The sequence below is a fragment of the Odocoileus virginianus genome, chromosome 28 (assembly GCF_023699985.2).
Source record: "Odocoileus virginianus isolate 20LAN1187 ecotype Illinois chromosome 28, Ovbor_1.2, whole genome shotgun sequence".
NCBI lineage: Eukaryota > Metazoa > Chordata > Mammalia > Artiodactyla > Cervidae > Odocoileus > Odocoileus virginianus.
The window spans coordinates 32,867,821-32,891,558 of NC_069701.1; the positions used below are offsets into that span (position 1 = coordinate 32,867,821).

At 45.9% G+C, this 23,738-nt stretch overlaps 1 protein-coding gene across 1 annotated transcript; it reads right to left on the reverse strand.

Annotated features, from left to right (window-relative positions):
• Window positions 1-995: 995 nt before the first annotated feature.
• On the reverse strand, window positions 996-10,773 carry PRPF19 (pre-mRNA processing factor 19). The gene is made up of 16 exons (XM_020888119.2): window positions 10,539-10,773; window positions 8,705-8,854; window positions 8,435-8,511; window positions 7,543-7,684; window positions 7,386-7,459; window positions 7,172-7,234; window positions 6,263-6,304; window positions 6,062-6,136; window positions 5,650-5,725; window positions 5,367-5,476; window positions 4,211-4,366; window positions 3,909-3,978; window positions 3,609-3,694; window positions 3,140-3,310; window positions 2,907-3,012; window positions 996-1,486 (listed from the first exon to the last, which is right to left on the reverse strand). Exons 1-16 carry the CDS (start codon window positions 10,555-10,557, stop codon window positions 1,389-1,391), a joined length of 1,515 nt encoding a protein of 504 aa, XP_020743778.1. The 5' UTR covers window positions 10,558-10,773; the 3' UTR covers window positions 996-1,388.
• Window positions 10,774-23,738: the final 12,965 nt, after the last annotated feature.

The window sequence follows — 23,738 nt, forward strand, 5'->3', positions numbered from 1 at the left end:
CCCACCTCAGCCTTCCAACGTCCCAAGTAAGTACACTAATCCCGTCTTAACGGACACTAAACAGACAAATTTGTCTGTTGCCTTACTCTACTAAGCGCCAAAGCCCGGAGTCTGTCCCCAGGCTTGCAGAGCCCACCTTCTAGGCTGGACTGCCAAGGTGCCTGAAGCCCCATGGGGGTGCAGGAAGCTGCCCAGTTGCTGGACAACTAAATGCAAGATTGTTTCAGGCATAAAATGAACAAAATGTCATCTCACATTCTTTCCCTCCACGTTCCACTGGGACCGCTCTTTGAAAGGGTATGATGACCTCCCAAGGCCATACCCAGTGGCACCACACTACTGCCATGCTGGCTTCCCGAACCTGCAGCATGCATCTCGACCTTGATCTTCCAGCCTCGGAACCTTCCCTCAACTGCAACCCTCCTCCCCTTTAGCTCCCATCAGTCACCCTCCAGCTTATCATCTAGAAGAGGCCCTTCTTGACCACCCAAAGCAGCTACACAGATACCCTACCTTAATTCCCCAATCACAGGGGGTGTGAGTTCCCTGACATTCTGCTAATTTACTGTTTGCTGGCCTGGGTCCTCCCGGACCAGTTTGACTTCTAATTTTCAAATACCAGAGTCACAGAAACATTTCTGATTAAGGCCAGTTGAGACAGATTTCCTGCCACCTTGGATTGAAGGACTGAGGACGTCCTGAGAGATGGGCAGCTCTGTGGCAGCAAGATCCTCAGCACTCTCCCCTTCCACTTCCAGGCTCACATGGGAGCCATCCCACAAGGCAGGTGACATGAAACCCTATAAATCACAAAGTCAAGGCCTGCAGGGATGTGGGAGAATCATTCTGGCAAATGGCTTGTAGATTATTTTTAAATTTCTGTTGTCCAATTAAAGAAACAACAGAACGATGGGTATCCTGGTGGTCTAAGTCCTATTTGGTGCTTCCTCCCCTTGATTCTCCCCGCTACAAACAGACACAGGAAGGTGGCTATGTTTGTTGTTTTCTTTTTTTAATGAAACTAGAGCGCTGCTTACAAAAACCTGCCTGAGCCCTCGGCCCAGCCCCTTCACAGTTCCCTTGGCTCAGCCTCTCCCCAACTCACAGGAACTGGAACACGGTGGGTGTGGAACAGCCATCAACTCCATCAACTCCTTGAGGAGAGAGGCCCTGGGGCCGACCCTGAGCCCTCAGTGGGTGACGGATGAGGGTGGTCCATGCCACTGCGGCTCTCAGGCCACCACCAGGACCAGAGTGAAATGATGCGAATGTTCCACCCCATACACCCCCCACCCCCCATTAGTCTCTTCTCCCCTGCCCCCCACCCCCACCCCTAATGCTATCCCACTACTGAGACGAGGCCCCACTCCGGTCCAGAGAGCTGCCGCCTACAGGCTGTAGAATTTGAGGCTCCGGTCCATTCCTGTGGAAGCAATGAACTTGGCGTGGTGCCCGAAGGCCACCCCCGTGGTCAGGCCGCTGTGCTCTGTGGAGAGACAAGACAACAGTGAGGAGACTTTTCTTCTTTGGGGTCTCAGCATCAACCCCTGATGACACGCTCCCCACCCATCCCTGTGACCTGTATGTAAACCCCCGAGGCTAGAGCTCTAGGGTGACCCACACGGCACTGAGCTGCAGAGCCTCCCTGGGCGGGCCCGTGGCAGGCACTGTGTGTGGCTAGGCTCAGTGAACACAGGAACACCAGTCCCCCACCACATAAGCTTTCGGGGGCAGCTACAGATCGGCTCTGCCTAGCTCAGTTCCAAGTCTGAGAACGGACAGGAAGCTGGACTTGTTGGTACTTAGTTCTAAGTCCCTGTGTGTAACTGGAACAGTCTTATCAGCTTGTCCTAGCTCACATGGAAAGCTGGGCTCCTGGCACAGGGCAGGGCTGGGTCAGGGGCAGAAGACATCAGGCAACCCTCCTCGCTGGGCTCAGGTAGTTCATGGACATCAGGGCAAATTCCTAGGATCACAGCCAGCCCACCAGCTCCCCACTCTAAAGCTGCCCTGTGCTTCCAGCCTGCCACTCCAATGACTCTGCTCCAAATCAAGGCACCGGGGCCCAGGGAAGGTGAAAACCCATGGGCCATACCATGAGGCCTGGCCACCCCTGGGACACACACTGAGGAGAATCTAGGGTGGGAGAAGGTGCTTGCGCCCCGCCCACCACCTGCTAATGAGAACAAGAACTTCATTAACAAAGATGGCAGCAGCTGCCATTCCTTCAGTTCCTGAGGGTGCAAGAGGCACCCTGTCCCCATGCAGGCCACCTCCAAGGCACCGGCCGGCACAATATGCAAAGCAGTTTCAATACACCCATTTAAAGATGAAGGAACTACAACTCCAAAAGGGAAAGTCATGTACCAGAGGCCACACAACTATCAGGAGGTGCCAACTTTGTTGAGGTGGTATTTGCATATAATGTACACACATTCTCCTGTATACTTTAAGTCATCTCTAAATAACTTATAATTACTAACACAACACAAATTCTATGCAAATAGTTTAAAATATAATGTAAATGCTACATGAATACTTGCCAGTGTGTAAGCAATTCGAGTTTTGCTTTTTGGAACTTTCTGGATTTTTTTCCTCCCACAAATATTTTTGATCCACAGTTGGTTGAGTCTGTGGAGAATCAACTGTACTATTTCTCCAGAGAAGTTAAGTAGCTTGCCCACTGTCACAAAACTTCAAGTGGCAGAGCTAGCATTTAAAGTCAGGCAGTCTGACTCCTGAGTTCCTTGTCTTAGCCACTAAACTCTACTGCCTCAGAGAGTGATTAAAAGCGGCCTTGGCAAATGCATGCCTGCCACTAGAAACCCCTAACCTAGTGATAGTTCCCCCACTTTCTTCTGGGCCAGAGAACCCAGAGACCTCAGGATCTTAGGGCAAGCCTCTACCTGTAAAGTGAAGAATCTCCGTCCACTGTTTGCAGATGTAGATCTGGACATCGGTGCCACCAAGGGCCAGGTAAGTACCGCTCTGGTCAAAGATCAGTGACTTCACCTGCCAGAATCAGGAAAGAAGTCACATGAGAGGAAGCAGAAACTATGGGCAATTCGGCAAAAACAGAGGCAGTTTAGAGTAATTCATCGACAAATGAGGAGGAGGGGTGACAGAGAAAGGGGTGTACCTCAAAGTTGTTATCCAGTTGCAACGTCTTAAAGTTCTTAAGTTTGCGCAAATCCCAGAGTTTAACAGAGGAGTCATCAGCTGCCGTAGCCAGGTAGTAGCCGTTCTCTGAGAAGGCAATGCTGGTGATGGGGCCAGAGTGGCCGGGGAAGTTGGCCACATTGGTGCGCTCCTGCAGTTGGGGAGCAGGGAGTAAAATGTCACCCACTGGTCACAAGGGAGAAAATGGAGCTTAGACAACTCCCACTCCTGAGATGTCCTCCACCCTCAGGAAGAACAACCAGCAGGAAGAACAGGGGTGGACGCCCAGCCCAGGGGCCCCAGACTACACCTACTGTGTGTCACACACACAGCCCCTGTCTCCCCACTCTCGGGACACCCCCAGGGCAAGGTGCCATAAGCACTTCATCACACCACACAGGGCCAAGAGCTCCAACCCTGGGCTGCAGACAGGGACGGCCATGTCCTACCTTCAAGTCCCAGATCTTGATCTGAGAGTCCATGGTTCCTGTCCCGAAAATGAGTCCATCAGGGTGGAACTGCGCACAGGTGAGAGCTGTAGGGGGGAGTCAGACGGGCGGTCAGAGCCTGCCCTCAGGATACTAAGCACAGCAAAGGTAGGCTCCTGCTCACTGGGCCAGCACTGTGCCTGGCACTCAGCAAGCACTGGCAGCATGTACTTCTCAGAACAAACGAGCAACAACTAAATAAAACACTAAAGTAAACAATACACAGTGAATGAAGAGCCCAGCACTCAGGAGACAACTTACAGCAGCCAGAGGTCTCATCGGTCACCTTGGTGAGCACACGTCCTGTCTGGATGTCAGAGAAGGCCCAGTACTGAAAAAACAGTGACACCAGAGCCGGTGAGACCACGGGTCCCCAGGTTCTGATGGCCCCTCAGGAAGGCAGGGACCCTGCTCAGGCAGACCTTGGCAAGGTCATCCCCTCTCTGTAGAGAGGAATACTCTCTCTCCGCGGTCTGGGGACCCAGCTGGGTAAGATGTTTAATCCTCCCAGGATGCTTGAGTTTGGGGACCAGAGGCCTCTTTGGGCCTGGCTGGGATGATACCTGGTCATCAGAGGAGCTCAGGAGATAGTCACCAGTGGCATGGAGGCTGAGGCCTGTCACAGCGCTCTCGTGGGCACGAACAACCTGTACGCAAGAGGCGTTCGGAACCGACCAAATCCTGATAGTAGCATCGGGGGAGGCAGAAAACACCAACTCCTAAAAGGAGAGCAAAGAGGTAGATTACCAGAGACAGAAGAGATGGACCACAATCATCTTGCAAAAGGGGACTGGGGATGGCCACAGCCCTGCTGGGCCTGGAACCTTCCATCCACCCAACAACGCTTGAGTGGGCCAAAGAGTAAACGCTATTAGCACGGGAAATTAAAAAGCTTTTGGCCAAGTGGAGGAGGCCCTGCCATCTAGTGGTAAAATGGGTTAGTGAACCAGAGGGAAACCGTCCATCCCTTTCCCAGGACCAGAGAGATATACACGTAGGGCAATTCAGGAACTGAATGTTTAATTCCATTTTATTTAAATAGCCACTTGTAGTTAATGGCTCCTGTCTAGGGCAGCACAAGTCTGAGCAGTAGCAGACCTGGAAGGGGTTGTGAAGGCATGTCCTAAGCATCCCACACTTAAGGATTTCAGGGGCAAGTTAAGTCTCAGAAAAACTGGTGACAGGGAGAGAACTCACATAGTGTCACCAACCTATTATTTTGGTTAGTTAGGACATTAAAACCTGTAAGGTAAAACCAACTACCATCTTCCACCAACATAACTGCATGAAAGAAATAACACACTAACATGCTCAGCATTAAGTTTCCACCCCCGGCCTAGAGGACTGTGGGAATTGACCTATCCATCCCCCTCAGACTCATGAGGTAGAATTTTGTTGAATTTTGTCCTCTGCAGTTTGTATTTTAAAATAGCGTAGAGATTCTTCCTTCCCTAACATAAAACTTTTCAATATGCTTTTCAAACTATACATTTTCTTTCTTCCCTGGTTTGAAGGCCACTGTTTCAGTTCTGACACAGAGTAGTGGGCAACCCCATGACCCCAAACCTGGCCCTGAACTGCCAGTGCTGAAGAGTTGGCACTCTCAGGCCCGTGTCACCTCACCAAGGAGGCAACAGGGGCGGGGGCCTGGTTCTGGGACCTTACACCACGGAAACAGGGCTCAGGAATGAGGGCTGAGGGTGCTAGGGGAGCACTTACCTGGGAAGGGTGAAAGACCACGCTGGTGACCTTCTTGGTATGGCCTTTGAGGGTGGCCAAAATCTGCTCAGAACTCTTGTCAAAGACGACGACATTCTTATCCGCCCCACCTGGAGGGGACCAAAATGAGATCCCAAAATGAGTCAGGTCCCCAGGCCCCTCTGCCAAAGGTTCTTTTATCCCCAGACCCACACGGAGGACAGGAGTGGGCACCCTCCTTGCTGTCCTCCTCCCACCCTTCCCCCACCCTCCTCTCGGCTTGCTGGGCTGGGCCGGCTCTTACCAGTGAGGATCTTGTTGGTGTCGGAGGGGCAGAGGTCCAGGGCCAGGATCCCGGGAATGCTAGCACTGTGCAGCCCCTGTGAAGAAGCAGCCACATCAAACCCCGTCATGGCTGAATCAAGGGAGGCCACAAAGCCACTCAATGGCCCCGGCCCCAACCCCAGCCCTGGGGAACAAGAGTGACTTCTGTTCCTTGTCCACTGTGCTTGGCTTTCTGCCCAGATGCAGCAACTCCCTCAGAGACGATGGGGAACGCCACAGCCGGGCAGGAGGAGAAACCCTGACAACTCAGCGGCCAAGGTAAGAAACAGAGGGGGCGAGAGGCCCTGGACAGCGCCCCATGCTGGCCTGCCCCACCCTGGACGTAGCCCGGAGGACCCTGTCTCCCAAGCCTGCGGGAACGAGCCACTCACCACGTGGGAGGCCACCTGCCGGTATTTGCTGAGCTCTTCTGGCTTCACCAGCTCCTCAGGCACAGTCTTCCCTCTCTGAGAAAAAGAAAAAGCCCCCAAGAAGTTAGTGGGTGCAGGAATTAACTGGCCATCCCCTCTCCTCCTAAGGGAACCACCAGCTCCTCCAGGTCAGCTCTGGGCCCTGGCCCTGGGAGGACTCACCTTCTTCCGCTCTGTGGTGAGCACGGTGGCCTTGTCTTGAAGCTGGGGGAGAGAGGGGAATAAGCTCAATGTGAGAAAAATTTATTTGCCAGAAAAAAGCACAGTGAATGGTGGTCACATCTATGCTTTCACAAGCCATCACCAAGAAATCATCAACCACCAGGCTCTGTGCTAAAGGCTTCCATGCATTATCTCTTTTCACATTCACTCCAACCTTATAAGGTGGGTGTTGATGACTTTATTTCTCAGAGGAGGAAACTGAGCCTCAGAGCAGTGCAGTCACTTGCCCAGGGCCACAGAGGCAATAGCTGGCAGGGCTCCCAGACCATGCCTGTGCCACTAAGGTGGGAGCTGAGATGCTAACAAGCTGCATGGCTTGGAAAAGACACAAACTATCAACTGGTACTAAGAAGGATCCCCTGAGTCACACAGCAGAGGACACAGAATCAGAGGTCAGCTATGCCTCCTGTGAGCTGTGCTTTTGAGTCTGAATCTACAGATTCTTCATCCATAAAATCAAAGTGATAATTCTTGTACTGTCTCCTCCAGAAAAGAAAACACATGTAACAAAATCCTATAACATCTGTAAAGAACCCTAATAAGAGCAACAAACTGTACTTAATAATTAAAATCTTTATAATTCCCACAGGTCCATAGAGTAGGTACTATCATCCTCACTTTAGTAGCAAGGAAAATTAGACATGGGATTAGTTAAGTCAGCCCAAGGTCATAAAGCTGATAACTGGGGACATCAAAACACAAAGCCAGGCAGCATGGTTGAGTGTGTGCTCTGTACGACTCCACTCCATCTCCAAATGGATGGAGTTTTTTTTTTTACTAATATTGGACTCCAGGCAAATAGTGAAAGAGAGTCCATCAGCTTTCCCACCAAGCGAGAGCATGACGTACCTTCTGAATAATCTCAGGAGTCATTCCCACCAGTTCGCCCAAATCCATTGGCTCGCCTGCACCCTGAAGAGAACAAGGAGGAAGGTGAGAGGAGCGTGGAATGCCAGAGGAGCACGGAATGCCCTCCTTCTTCCTTGCAAAGAAGGCCGCATGGGCCACCACGCACAGTCGGGGCTGAGAGGACGCATGCTGGCGGGGCTGAGAGGACACTCACCACAACACTTGGCTGGGAGCTTGGCACAGCCTGGGGCACAATGAGACCGGCCTGAGGTTTCAGGGTCGCCAGAGCTGAGGGAGAAGACAACGTTAGGGATGGGCTATTACAAAACAGGCCTGCCCCACAGTGGGGGGTGGTAGGCCGGAGGCTGTACCTTCTCGGGCAGCAGTGACTTCCTTAGTGAGACGGGCAATGACACGGCAGGCGGCATCGTGCTGGTACAGGGCGTGGGAGAGCTCCTGGCGGGTGGTCTGCAGCTGCTGGCGCAGGGTGAAGCTGTGGAGCATGACTGCATCCTAGGAGAGGGAGATGCCACAGTGAGAGGGCGGAGAGGCGTGGGGAGCACCCAGCAGAGGAGTCAGCCCTTGATAAGAGGACGCTGCCTCCAACCCCGTGGCCTAGACCGGTATCAGTGACCCAAGCAAGATCTGGGTGACCCTGAACTCGCGAGCAGACGCTCCCAAGCTCCTCATCGTGCCAAACCCTGGGCACACAGACAGGAACGGGAGCCAGCTCTTCCCACCCGTCTTCTCTAATTTACCGGCACATCTCCGGCGTCATGCCGTCACCTGACCAGAAAGGAATAAAAACACTACAGCTGCTGTTTATTGATTGCTCTCATTGTGTCAGGCACTGAGCCAGACAGTCCTCAAGATGCAGTCCTTGATTCATTCATAGAGCACCTACTGTGTACCTGGTTCTCACTGCTGGGGCTCTAACAATGAGTAATACAAGTCCCAGACATCATGAAGCTTATACTCTAATCTTACTCTGATTCTCTCAAAATGCTGAGAGACAGGTACGAATCCATGCAATATGGTCGGGAAAACAAGGACTTGGATACTTGCCAAGGGACATGGCAAGTGGGCAACAGAGCAGAGGGTGGAGCCCAAATCTTCGTGACATTAACAACCAGGTTCCTCCTCTGCTCTCACCCTCCCCTCAAAACAGAAAATGAGGTTCCATGCCTCCCATCCCCACCCATGTCCTAGTCCAGTGATCTCTTTTCAAGTGGGAAAGATATCAATTCTCTTCCAGGGACTCACCCACTCGTCCTGCAAGGCTTTCAGAATGGCTGGGATGCTCGTGGCTGAGGGAGGCTTGGGCCGGATTGGGTGAGCAACTGCCAAGACAGACAAAGTGGGTGTGAAAACCCATGACCTAGGGCATGCTGGCCCTCCCACACTCTTTCCCCTTCAGCACTAACAGACCACCGTCTCCGCCCCCGACTCCCATGTGCTGTGCGCCCACCACCCTTCCCACCTTCCCAGGCTCTAGGCTAGGACAGCCCTGGACTGAGGCTGGCCAGCAGGCACCTTTGATATCAATGAGCTGCTCCTCAGACAGAGGCTGGTTGTTGATGGGATCTGTGCCATTCTCTGCAATATACTTCTCAATGAGCCGCCGCTCATACACATGATTAGAGACGGGGGACACACAGGGGTGTTCTGGCACTTCATTGGAGACTGTGGAGAAAAGGCAGGTGGTGAGCCTGGGGTGGTGACAGGGACCCTGGGCCAAGGCTATGCTTCACCTTTGGCTGGCCTCCACAAGACCTTGCCTCCCTACACTCAGCTAACAGGAATAAAAGCATGACACCAAGCCAGTTCTAGACTGTACCCACAATGCTTTCCAGCCACTTAACTAGCTTCTCCATCAGTCTCTGACAGTCAGGTAGTCAACAAATAATTGCTGGAAGACTACTAAATGCTAAGCACCTAGGGAGCTGTCAATAATCCCTGCCCATCTCATTTTTGAAGAAGAACACTTAGGCACCAGCAGGACAGGGAGATACACACGAAACCATTCAAGTCTCAGGCTAGGGCCTCGATGGAGTCTCAGACAAATTACAAAGCGATGTGACAAGTGGTACAATAAAGTATTTACATGGTGTTTACTAGGTGCCAAGCTCCACTGTAAACACTTTCTATTGATGAAATCATCCTCACCACACCCCAATGGAAGTGTCCATTTACAACCCTGAGGATCGGGATTGCAGTTGCTCTCTGACGTGGTGCTAGGCAAATGCTCAATAAACATCTAACAGACCAGCAAATGAGGTGGAGTTGAGGGATACTGAAAAGACCTTCCTCAGGACTGAAACAATGAATGTGAAAATACTCTGCACACTGTCATTTCTTTAACACTTAAGGATTCTTTTTCTAGTCACATTTCCCTTCACTCTTTCTCTCCTTTGTTTTGGGTTTATGGGGAGGTTCTGAGAAGAGTCAAGGGCTTGAGAGTTAGGAAGCCGACAGAGAAAAGGATGGGAAACTAATAACCTGATGAACAACCAGAATGCAAAACACCTACTTGCCTCAATAACACATCCAAAGGAAAGACCGGACAAGGCATTTGAAAAAAGCATGGATTCAGGGTCAGAGAACCTGGCTCCGTCACACAGCTCTGCCACTAACTAGCTGTACTGTTTTACAAAAACCACATTTCTCCTTGAACCTTACATCCTTATCTGTAAAACCAGATCTTTATTTCTGCTTTGGAGAATTCCTGTGGGGGCATAACGACTTTGCAGTCTTGCAAGCATGCTGTAAACCAACAGAGGCTTTTCCAAATGTGCAACTTTTTTCATCAGCCCTACAGGGTGAGGCTGGTCTGGCTCCCAGGCCTGTCACCACCTCCAACTCACTGTGCGACCTTCGCAAACTGCAGAAGCTCTGCCTACCCAAGCAGGGCCTCAGACAACACATCCAGTGCCAAGGCCTTTATTTTTGCAGTTGGGGAAACTGAGGACCGCATCCCGACGCCAGATCACAAAGTCAACTGGAAGCGGATCCTGCGCAACCCTCTGGCTTTCTGATTCCTACAGGAGAGCTCTTTTCCCTGCACCACCAGCTCCCCACTATCCAAGCCTCAGATCCACTGCGCAAACGAGGTGGGTTGCTTCCGTGCAGCTTGCGACAATGCGCTGGAGACGTTATGTAAACTATGAAGCGCTGCGCAAATTGACCTCACGCTGGAGGAGGAAGACCCCCCCTCCCCCCCGCCCCGGGCTGACAGGCCGCCGCCCTGCCTCCCCAGAGCCCCGTTTTTCAGGTCCAGCCCCGACCCCGGCGCCGCAGAGGCGCGCAGATCCTCAAGCTCGGCTCTCCGGCCTCCAGCACCCCACGAGCGACCGTAGCCGATACTTACTAGAGCAGATCAGAGACATGGCGCCCTCGCTGCACTCCGAGGCTCCTCACACTGGGCTCCGGGATCAGCTTCTGAGCCCCTGCGGGACACTTCCAGTTCCCTCGCTGCCTCCAGACGCTCCGCTGCGAGCGGGGAGCTGCCCCGCGGAGCGATGCTCGCGAAGGGCTTCACGTGGGAGTGTGGCCAGTCGCGCGCTTCAGCCTCCAGAATTTAACGGAAACTGTCCTTTCCCATAATGCAATCAGGCAGGAAAGGGCGCGCCAGGAAATACTCGGCTATTTCCGGGCCCTCTCGGCTAGTTTCGTAAAGCTCCAATGGATGGGAGAGGAGATTGGAAACTACATTTCCCTTAATGCACTGGGACCTTAAAGCCAATCAATTTAGCTACACTCTTTTGAGCCAGGGGCGGTGCAACGACCGTCTTGCAAATATTGGAGTATGTGACAATTTTTTTTTTTTAAATGCTATTAGTCTTTTATTTCGTGAGCATGGTATACTTTTATTTACTTACGTCTTCTGTAATATTTTTTCAGTATAGTTTTATATTATTGTCCATAATGGTTTTGTGTATTTTTATAAGTCTATTTTTGAGTACTCCATAATTTTTTATTCTATTTTCAAATTTTTAATTTATTTTTAATTGGAGGATAATTGATTTACAATGTTATGTTGGTTTCTGTAACAATTTCTTAAGGAACTTTTAAAAATGCATTTTTCTGGGGTCTAATTTAGAGAGTCTGCATTTTCAGTTCATGCCTCATGTGTTTTCTGGCAAGTGTTTCTCAGAGGACTAGCTTTGGAAGACCCAGTGAAGAAGACGAAGATACAGATGGGTAGAGAAGCTAACACTGGCTAAGAAACTCTTCTGGTCTTGCCCCTACTACCCCTTTGCTGTGTGATTTTGGGCAAGTCATCTGCTTCTTGGACACACCGACCTTTCAAGTCCTCAAACTTATCCACTCTGACTGGTTCCAGATCCTTCACCTGGAACACTTTCCTCATCCCCTGCCCTTCTTCTCCATCCCCCATCCCCTCCAAAGTAAACCCAGTCTCACCCTAAATAGCACTTCCTCTGGAGTCTCTTCTTGACCCCTGACTGAATTTTAGTCCCCACGGCACCCTGTAATTTTCCTCTGAGTCACTCTGGATAACTATAATAATTTATTTCAAAGAATGTATTATTTATTTTTGGTTGTGCTGGGTCTTCATTTGATGTGAGCGGGCTTACTCTAGTTGCAGTAAGCAGCAGTCACTCTTTGTTATGGTGTGTGGGCTCTCATTACAGTGGCTTCTCTAGTTATAGGGCACAGACTTAGTTGCCCCTCGGCAGGTGGGATCTTCAGGAACCCTGGATTGAACCCGTGTCCCCTGCATTGGCAGGTGGATTCTTAACCACTGGACCACAAGGGAAGTCCCACTATAATCATTTAATTATGTACAAGTATCAGTTTGCTGTCTGGGTTCTCTGCTAGGTTGTAGTCTATAATGGCAGGAACCATGATTGTTCTGGTCACTGCTCTTTCTCAGGGTCTAGCACAGTGCCTGATACATAGCAGGAATGTCATAACTATTGTTGGTTGAATGACAGGCTGCCTGACAAGCCAGGCATCTTAAGTATTTGTATGTGGTAGGAAATAAAATCGATCTGTTTAGAGGGGAACTTGAACCAGAGGTGGTTAGACTTGATTGGATCAACAGATGAATAGCAGATAAGCTATAGCATCATAACCACATTTCTAGCAGATTCCTCTGGAAGACATTTACTGGATGGGTTGCAAAGGGAAGCAGCAAGACCCAATCATTCACTTTTTGGACAAATCTTTATGCTAAGTGACTTTAGTTATGACCGACTCTGTGTGACGTTATGGACTGACTATAGCCTGGCTCCTCTGTCCATCAGGACTCTCCAGGCAAGAATACTGGAGTGGGTTGCCATGCCCTCCTCCAGGGGGGTCTTCCCAACCCAGGTATCGAACTGCATCTTTTACCTCTCCTGTATTGTCAGGCAGGTTCTTTACCACTAGCGCCACCTGGGAAGTCCAATCTTTATTGAGTACCCACTATGTGCCAGTCAGACATTATACTTGACATTGGGGATAGCACTTTGAGCAAAACCAGAGGTGTCCCTATGAAAGTGAAAGTGAAAGTCGCTCAGTCATGTCCGACTCTATGTGACCCAATGGACTGTACCATCCATGGCATTCACCAGGCCAGAATACTGGAATGGGTAGCCTTCTTCAGGGGATCTTCCCAACCCAGGGATCGACTTCAGGTCTCCCTCATTGCAGGCGGATTCTTTATCAACTGAGCCACCAGGGAAGCCCATGTCCCTATGGTAGGGAGCTTACGGCTGTGACAGAAGAATGGAGGAAACAGGGAGTTGTTTCCAGGCTTTTGAGTTTCAAAAGCCAGTCCCTCATAACATAGGATTCAGGGCAACTGATTTTGGAGTAACTATTAGAGGTGAGAATTTGATCTCAGTTTCTTCCTCACTCCCTCCAGTCTCAATCTCTGCACAAAGGAGATAAAGATTACCTAAGGTTGGGAAGCAAAGAGGTAGGGGGAATGGCTATAACTGTCAGTGGGTTCTCAAGACTGGAACTCTATGCCCTGCTCCCCTGGACCAAGACTGCTGCTGCTGCTTGAGAAGCAAGGGTACACATAGGTCAATAGCCCAGAAGCTCCATCTCCCAGGTAGATTAAGTTACAACCTTGTGGACAACTGACAGAGGATTAAGCAGGACAGTGCACCTCAAACAACTAAGGATTAGGTGGATTCCCCCCCTTCACCCTGTTAATTTTCCAGAAGGTTTATACAGACTGTAAAACAATGGTGGGAAGAGCCTTGAACTGTCTAAGAGTGTCCCTCCACTCAGATGGAAAATAGAGTTGAAAAGATGCTAACTTGGGACTTTCCTGGTGGTCCAGTGGCTAGGACTCTGTGCTCCCGATGCAGGGGGTCCAGATTTGACCCCTGGTTGGGAAACTAGATCCCACATGTTGCAATTAAAGATCCTGCATGCCACAATGAAGACAGAAGATCCCACATGCTACAATTAAGACCCAATGCAACCAAATAAATTAAATAAATATTTTTTTAAAGAAAGAAGAAGAAAGGAGGGCTTCTCTGGTGTTTCATTGGTAAAGAATCTGCCTGCCAATGCAGGAGATATGGATTTGATCCCTGGTCCGGGAAGATCCCACATGCCATGGAGCAACTAAGCCAATGTGCCACAATTATTGAACCTGTGCTTTAGAACCTGGGAACCACAACTACATGCCCACATGCCCAACTGAGCCCGAGTGCCCTAGAGTCTGTGCCCGTCAACAAGAGAAGCCACTGCATTGAGAAGCCCATGCATTGCAATGAAGAGTAGCCCTCCCCCCCTCCACTCACGGCAACTAGAGAAAAGCCTGTGCAGCGATGAAGACCCAGCATAGCCAAAAACAGATACACAAATACATGAAACTTTATAAAAGAAATTAATTTTTTCATAAGGGGAAAAACAGTTATATTTCCTGCACAGGAAAGTCCATGACATGGGACTGGTAGTCCTACAAATCAGAAATGATCGCACAAGCAAATGTGAAGTTGCAGCTGTTAGGAAGGCTAGGAGGTGTGACTGAGGATGCTACCAGAATTTGTTCTGAAAGAAAGAGACCCTTCGTCAAAGCAAAGGGTCCAGAGGAAAATGAATGTGTCTGAAGGAAAGAAGCAATCTGACATGGGGACAGACTGGTTGCTACTCATGTGTAGTCTGTGTACAACAAGGAATGTCACTTACCATCTAGACCTACAAGGAAGGATTAAGTCATTAGCCACTATAGTCACTGCCCTAAGTACTCCTTGAAAGGAATTCAGGACAAAGAACAGGATGAGGCACACTGTGCTTTGGAAAAGTGCACAGAACAGGCCCTTAAATAGTTAGCTATAAAAAGAAAATTTTTTATGAACCTCAATTCTTCTGTCCTCCTATACATAGAAAAGCACTAAAATCACAGACGGAGATACCTGTCCCTCACAATTAGTAGTAACCTACTGAGATGTAAGTGAGATTGTACACACTCTTTGGCCAAAATCACACGTACACTGGCCTCTCTCCCTCCCTCTCAGCAGCAGTTCCTCAGAGCTATCAGAGGCTGTCTCTCAGGCTATAGTCCTCAGTAAGATAAGGCATAGAACTCAACTCACAGCTCCTATGTCGTGCATCCTTTTTCAGTTGACAGTTGGTGACCATACAGAGAGGGACCCAGAGCAGACTTCTCTCATTTGCCTGAACTCTAGGCTGATCCAGAGCCCTGGTACCACCAAGGACTCCTTCTGTCCATCCACCTCCATGGTGTGTCCCAATGAAATTAGATGAGTCTCCCTTAAATTCCAGATCTTCCATCTGGGTTGACAATCCTGAGTTTTATTCACAGGTTGTTAAATTCCTTGGTATGAAAAGTGGGTTATCCTTGAACTTAGGTTCAAGGAGAGATACCTGTATTTCCTGTATTGAGAGACACTGGGGAAATTTTTCTCAGTTGAAGCACGCTGAGGAGGACTTCCCTGGTGGTACAGTGGATAAGAATCTGTCTGTTAATGTAGGGGACATGGGTTCAGTCCCTGGTCCGGGAAGATTCCACATGCTTCAGAGCAACAAAGCCCATGGGCCACAACTACTGAGTCCATGGGCTGCAGCTACTGAAGCCCATATGCCTAGCGCCCATGCTCTGCAAGAGAAGCCACCACAATGGGAAGCCTATGCACCACAATGAAGAATAGGTCCCACTTGCTGCAACAGGAGGAAGCCTGTGAGCAGCAACAAAGACCCAGTGCAACCAAAAATAATAAATAAATAAATACAATTATATTTAAAAAAGAAAGACATTGTGGAGGTTTGGACTGGGTGATTAGGTTGAAAGCTGACAGCTTCATAAACTCTAACAGAAAGTGAAAGCGTTAGTTGCTCAGTCATGCCTGACTCTTTTACAATCCATGAACTGTAGCCTGCCAGGCTCTTCTGTCCATAGAATTCTCCAGGCAAGAATACTGAAGTGGGTTGCCATTCCTTTCTACAGGGGATCTTCCCAGCCCAGGGATCGAACCGGGGTCTCCTGCATTGCAGGCAGATTCTTTACCATTTGAGCCACTAGGAAAGACCAAACTTTAACAGGGTTAGTCGGAATTAAAGTGAAGCTACCACATGAGAGCTTTCAGCTCCAGAGATAAGGGACAGAGTTCCTCCTGGTTGGTTGCAGCCTTCTCAGGCAATGGAGACATTTATGGCAATGAAGGTGAGTCCTTATACCATGCAGCAGTCCCATAGGAAAACCGACTCATTAACAGAAAAGTTGCTCATCGAAAGATGAACACATAAGGATTGGCCATCCAGTGCTCTGAGAAACTGGGGGTGGGGGTGGGGTTTAGATTGCTGGAGGGAGAAAGTAAGGCAGGTAAAAGAGCTGAAATGACTCCAGGGTGACACCTAGAGGAATTAAGCTCATGAACAGCACATGTGTCCACCAGACAGTTTTCGGTAGTAATTTTATCCTGGCCAATCAACTTTAAAATGGGGAATAGAGTTTCCCAAAAAGAAGAAAACAGGAGCCAACAAATACTTCCATAAGTCTTCACTTAATTGGGAACTAAAGGAAATCCCACCCTGAAATGGCCAAGATGGGGTTGTTTGACATTCCAAAACTGGTTTTTGCATAAAGAAACTGGTTTGATAAACCATCTTTTCAAAACTCTGAACCCAGGGGAACAAAAGTCCTTCTAGGAGGAGCTTGCATTTCTTTCTTTGTGCTTTGAGATATAAAATGTTCTACCAGGACTCTCAGGAACTCTTATCTACACCATTTGCAATTTCTGAGACTGAGGGGGAAAAAAATAGAAAAGAGACCTTTTTAAATTCAAGCAAGTAAATTTAACTTATTCTGTTAACTTACTTATAAACAAATGAGTTTTATATTGTCATAACTGATTAATGACTAAGTTTTTAGTTTTTATTTTATTTTTTAATAACTAAGCTTTTCAGTGAAGCTATGGGATCTATGGCTGTGTATGTCTACATGTCTGTGTATATATTATAGATATATTTCTACCTCTGGGTAGTATGGCCAAAGTTAATTTATAAAGGATCTCTATATAATTGGTTTAAATGAAATTAAGCACTTATACAAATTCTCAGAAATATAAAAGAAATTAACCCAAATGGATTTCAGGTTCACTTGAATCTGGGAAATATTCAGTATTACATTAATATCTGGTGTTAAACAAATTTAAGCCTTTTGATCTAATTAATATTGAGATGGTATAATCAGCATTATGTATAATCCTTTTATTGTATGTAGGGTTGCTAAAAGTCAAATAAGATCTGATTTTTACAAAACTTGTCAGCAAGAAAAATAACTTGCTATTGTAAGATTTTTACGAGTAAATTAAGTGTAAATGAGATAAGAGTTTTTAGGTAAACTCTTTAGGAATAATTGTTTTACAGCCTGTTTACTTAAAAATAGTTTATGCAGATTTTTGGTAACTTGAAACTTCGGAGTTTTGCTAAGTTAAGTTAAATGATAGAAGTTTATTGACTATCTAGGTCATTTACAAATAAAATAATATACTGAAACATTAATACAAAGATTCTTTTACAGAGAAACTAATGATATTTAGGACTATTAGTTAATATGAGACATTTTCTATAAGAAAGTACATGATTTTAGAAATTATAGCTAATAAGTTTGTCATTCTACAGACTGCTAATTAAAAGACAGTTCATAATTGCTTACTTCTTAACTTTTACTAGAAATTAAGGTTTTAAAGGTTTAAGATTATAATTAAAATACATAATTCAAACTTTCAAAAATTAATAAGGAAAATATATATTTGTATGCAAAGGAAAAATAAAGTATAAAGAATGGAAGTGAATTTTGTTAAGGGAAAAGGAAATAATTTTGTCCTAAAAAAGGTTAAAGACAGAGAGAGAAAAGAGACAGCATAGGACAAAATCTGAAGGTAAAAAAACAAAGTTATAGAAGGTTATGGAAAAGAAATTGTAGGAAAAGAGTTTTGCATGTGAGCAGAACTGGCTAAGGTTAGAATTAACTTAATTGATTGAGTTTTACTATAAAAAATAAACTGGTACAAAATTAGAATTTGGTTTTCTCTCTGTTAAGAGCAACAAAGTTTTCTTGGAATATTCATCTGCTTTTGATGGCAGATTGTAAAGTTTCTTACCTTTTAAACAACCTGTTGTAAATTTTTGTATTTGCCTCTGAAATATTCTTTTGTCACATGATTGAGGGCAGGAGGAGAAGGGAGCCACAGAGGATGAGATGGTTGAATGGTGCACTGACTCAATGGCCATGAGTTTGAGCAAGCTCCAGGGGATAGTGAAGGACCAGGAAGGCTGGCATGCTTTAGTCCACGGGGTCGCAAAGAGTTGAACATGACTTCATGACTGAACAACAACAACAATTGTCACTTGGTTAAATAAATATTGTTTCATAGTGACCTATGATCCTATTTGACCAAGTGTTTTAAATTTTTTAAAATTATTTATTTATTTACTTATTTATGTTTGGCTGCACTGAGTCTTCACTACTCCGTGTGGACTGTCTAGGTGTGGTGAGTGGTGGCCACTCTCTAGCTGCGGTGCACGGGCCTCTCGTTGTGGCAGCTTGTCTTATTGTGGAGCATGGGCTCTAGGTGCGTGGGTTTCAGTAATTGCGTCACATGGACTTAGTTGCCGCTCGGCATGTGGAATCTTCCCAGACGAGGGATTGAACCCATGTCCCCCAAATTGACAAGTGGATTCCTAACCACTGAACCACCAGGCAAGGCCCTAAAACTTTCTGTTATCTTTGACAAACTTCCTCAAACCAATTTTAAAATGAAGTTCTCTTGACCTCTAGCTAACTTGGGGATACTTCAGAGGATACGAAAACATCTCAAAGAAAGATATTAAGTTAATTATGCTTATTTGGTATATTAAATTACAGGGGAAGCACTGTCCACTTTCTTAGGTTGTAGGGTATGTTGTGTTAGTTGCTCAGTCATGTCTGACTCTTTGGGACCCCGTGGACTGTGGCCCGCCAGGCTCCTCTGTCCACGGAATTCTCCAGGCAAGAATACTGGAGGGCACTGCCACTTCGTTCTCCACTATGGGTAACTGTTACTAACATAAATGTTCTGGAAATTATATGAAATGTCTAAAATTTGACTGTGTCCTGATAAAATGTTATCAGTCATAATTCTAATTATTATGTTAATATTCTATGTCACAAAAATAACTAAATTTCTTTGACAACTACATTGTAATCAGGTCTTTAGCCTTGCCCTTTAAAGTCTTTTGTCATTTATTGACAATTATTATTTTGCTCTGGTGCTTTGTAAAAATGCTTCATCTTCAAGAAGACTTATAGAAAGGACTTTCTGATAAGTAAAGGTTTCTGAAAATGTTTAGATTATATTGCTGAACTGGGTAAAAAAAGAATTCTAATGGAAAACCTGATGGCTTCATAAACCTATGAAGTATCAGGATTAACAAGTATGGCTTTTTGTCTGAAATATTATTGACTTTTAATCTTTGCTTTCCAGATATAAAGAAACCTTTCCCCTTAAGCTAACTGTGATTTACAGCAATCTGATGAATTATATCTTTGTAAGCAGAACTGAAACATCTATCTTTTCCCTCTATTTGATCCCTCCGGAATTTGGAAACTCTTAGTGAGTATTCTTATTTTCATGGCAATACTGTTATTTGCATAAGTTCAGTAAGAACTTATTCTCCTTAACAACAGCACACAATTTAAAACATTGGTTATACTATCAAGGCTTTGATTGCAATGTCATAATTGGGAGACATGTGCATAGACTCAGATATGACAAGACAGCATTAAGGAACTAAGACTGACTTTCTGGAGCCATTAACTCCTTGAAAAGAAATAGTCTGGGACCTTTCAACCTTATCAGATGAATAATTCAAGCCATTTCCTGTCAGGTTCAAGAACCTCAAGATATTTTGGACCCTCAAGATGAGAGTGATTCACCCAAATTTATAGGTATATCAAATAGAATCTGATCGCAAGTCCTTAGCATGACTTTCCTGGCCTTGAGAAACCTTTTAAAGTTCGTATCCGAGAATCCTTAGGAAAAGTTCCAACAAAACCAATTTAAAAGAGCTTTTGTCATTGTTCAGTAGCTAAGTCATGTTTGACTCTTTGTGACCCCATGGACTGAGGCACACCAGGCTCCCCTGTTCTTCACTATCTCCTCGAGTTTGCTCAAACTCATGTCCACTGAGTCCGTGATGCTATTTAACCATCTCATCATCTCCCACCCTCTTCTCCTTTTGCCTTCAACTTTTCCCAGCATCTGGGTCTTTTCCAATGAGTCAGCTCTTTGCATCAGGTGGCCAAAATACTGGAGTTTCAGCTTCAGCATCAGTCCTTCCAATGACTATTCAGGACTGATTTCCTTTAAGACTGACTTGTTTGACCTCCTTGTAATCCAAGGGACTCTCAAGAGTCTTATCCAGTACCACAGTTCAAAAGCATCAATTCTTTGGCACTTGGCCTTCTTTGTGGTCCAACTCTCAAATCTGTACATGACTACTGGAAAAACCATACAGACTTTTGTTGGCAAAGTGATGTCTCTGCTTTTTAATATGCTGTGTATGTTGGTCATAGCCTTTCTTCCAAGGAGAAAGCGTCTTTTAATTTCATGGCTGCAGTCACAGTCTGCAATGATTTTAGAGCTCCCAAAATAAAACCTGTCACTGTTTCCACTTTTCCCTTTCTATTTGCCATGATCTTGATGGGACCCCAAAATTTTGAGTTTTAAGTATGTATGGTCAATTATACTTATATATATAATCAGGTTAAGTTTATTGAAACTGGACTCATTTTGCAAGCAAATTAGTCTTAATCTGGCTATATTCTGTAGAGACAAGGATGGTTTTCAAAAGAAAAGTTATGTTTCAGTAATATACCTTTGTAGATATTAAGCTCTAGTGCTGTTAGTGGGCTTTGCGTTTTGGTATTTACTGCCTAAGACTCACTTCCCAGATGACTTCTTTTTACCAGTTTGCATTATTGTAAGGTTTAATGAACTATTAAAAGGGCAGTCCAAAATTCTTTCTGATGTTTACTCTAGTAATCTATCTTTGGATGAAGATCAGATATGCCATGACCTGAAACAAGGAGATTTCAAACTGGAAAAGGCATCATTTAAAGAACTGTCTCCAACCTAGACGAAAGGATTTTTATCATATTCTTAACTAGCTCGGGTGCAATGAAACCAAAGAGAATTAATTCCTGCATTCATTCCTCCCAGTTTAAAAAGGGCCCCTGTACCAGACTGGTCTAAAGACAGGACTGCTGACCTCAATATCACCTTAAAACAATACCCACACCAGGATGAGAAGATGACATGAGGAGTGAACAGCTATTCCAAGATGCTGGGCCTGACCTATGTGATCATTTATAGTGTTTTCTTGGTTTCTATCATGGATACACAAACCCTATGCAGAGTTTAAAAATCAATCCAATTGTTGTATTTATGGTTGATTATCCATGTTCAGTACTTTCGGTTTACATTGGTGGATTTTTCCACTCCAAAGGCTTGACTGGATGGTCCTTAGGACATTTATTCTAGAAGAAAAAACTTATATAGTTCTGCTCAAGCCCTTATTGATATTAATAGATGGGACTCCCTCACTTGGCTAATCAATCATACCTGCTCTGACCCTGGCCATAAGTACAATTTTTCTTTAAAGGTTAAACACTCAAGCTCAATCAGAACAATGAGCTAAATTTCAGTCAAAAATCATAACCTCCTGCTTACTGGGAGAGACTGTCCCTCAATTATGGGATGGATTTATATTGTTAATACCACGCTATAGTCATTTAAATTTAAAGGCTTCCTTATAGTGGGAACAATTAAATTATACTAAGGATAATGAGCTTAATAACCTTAAGAAATTAGGCTGAGTGAAGGCAATGGCAACCCAGTCCAGTACTCTTGCTTGGAAAATTCTATGGACGGAGGAGCCTGGTGGGCTGCCGTCTATGGGGTAGCACAGAGTCGGACACGACTGACGCGACTTAGCAGCAGCAGCCTTATGAACAATGTCAACTTATTATTACCCTTAAAGATAACGATTGGTATGGAACAGATGGGTTAGGTGACCAGGGGTCACATCCAATGGAACTTCTTGGTTTAAATGCTAACTTAAGGGACTTCCCTGGTGGTCCAGTAGCTAAGACTCCACACTTTCAATGCAGGGGGCCAGTGTTCTGTTTCTGGTCGGGGACCTGGACCCCACATGCTGCAAATAAGAATTTGTATGTCGAAACTAAAGATCCCTCACTCCACAACTAAGACTTGGTGCAGCAAATAAATAAGTTAAAAAATCCTTACTTAAGACTTTAAAAAAATGCTACTAACTGTACTACCTGTATTCTGCTTACTCTACAAGATTGTTGTTTTTCATATTACAACTGAGATTCTGACAAATATTCTGATGACTAAGCAGCTTGAAACAGTCAACCAAATATACAGCTGTTTAGTCCCTAAGTCGTGTCTGACTCCTTATGACTCCATAGACTCAGTGCATCAGGCTCCTCTGTCCATGGAATTCTCCAGGCAAGAGTACTGGACTGGGTTGCTATTTCCTTCTCCAGGAGATCTTCCCAACCCAGGAATTGAACCTGGATCTCCCGAGTCACTTGCACTGGCAGGCAGATTCTTTCCCACTGAACCACCAGGGAGGCCCTGACCAAATATATAGTTCTATATAAAATTAAAATAATTGTAATAATGAGAAGCCCAGCATGCTGCAGTCCATGGGGTCACAAAGAGTCAGACACCACTTAGCAACTGAACAATAGTATAACTCTAGATATGGGAAGAAGCAACAAAAGGGAATCATTTCCTGAAACATAGCAGACTAGTGAGACAAGTGGTTCAGATATGTTTATGGCTACTATTAACAGGGACATTAATAATGCACTGAGTGGCATATCAAGGGAATCCTCACCTGACCTAGCAATAAGCCTTCCTGGCACCAGGGGACAATCTGGATATGAAATGTCTCCCAAACCTTGGTTAAGTTTAGGACCACAAGGAGGCACTGTAAAACAAGGAATGTCACTCACCATCCAGTTTCACAAATCTACTAGATTAAGTCCTCAGCACTGACCTGCAATACACACTGAAAGAAATTCAGGATGAAGAACAGGGTGAGCCACTCTGTGCTTTGAGAAAACAGGCAAAACAGACCCTTTGATAGCTAAATATGATAGGAAATTTTTCTTGTGAACCCTAATTCTTGCATCTTCCCATACTTAGAAAAGCATTAAAATCATGAACTTGTTCCTCTCGACTAGCAGTAACCTTCTATCAAGATGTATGCTGGATTGCACACACCTCTTACCAAAATTACAGATATACTGGCCTCTCCCCCTACCTCTTGGGAGTAGTTCCTCAGAGCTATGGAAGGCTGAATTAAAAAGCTGATTCAGGGAGGGAGGGGAAAAAATAGATTTCTCTTTTAGAGTGTTGAGTTTCAGAACTGTTTCAGGAACATCAAAGGGGAGCTTACCTACATAAGAGCATTTGGGCAGCAACTTAAATTTAAAAAACAAAGAACTTCATTTACTTCATTGGAAAAAGTTCACTCCACTTATTTCCTTGAATCTCCACACCTGCTAAGAAGTGAAGATGTATGTTAGGATCTTCTGATGCCATCCAAAATCATGGCTTTCTCTGCCCACTGAAGCCAAATAAAATATGGAGACCAGGTTTGGAGGAAATAGAAAGGTGGCTTCAATCCTCAGGTGGAGGAGGGGAGACACAGCAGGCTCCTGCCTCAAGCACTGGGCCTCCCTTCCTTGAGAAATCAGGGAATTATATAGGTGAGGGTGCACAGTCAAGGGTCAGTGACAAGGAACAAAGGTGTAAGGATCTTATATTCTTCTTCCTCTTGCACTGTTTCAAAAACAGTTATAGACTGGAGTCAAGCAGCCTGTTAGTTGGGTCCATCGTCTTTCCTGAATTGTACTGGAGCCTTCCCCTGGGGATTCAGTTGGTAAAGAATCTGGCTGCAATGCAGGAGACCCAGTTTTGATCCCTGGGTCAGGAAGTTCCCCTGGAGGAGGAAATTGCAATCCACTCCTGTATTCTTGCCTTGAAAATCCCATAGACAGAGGAGC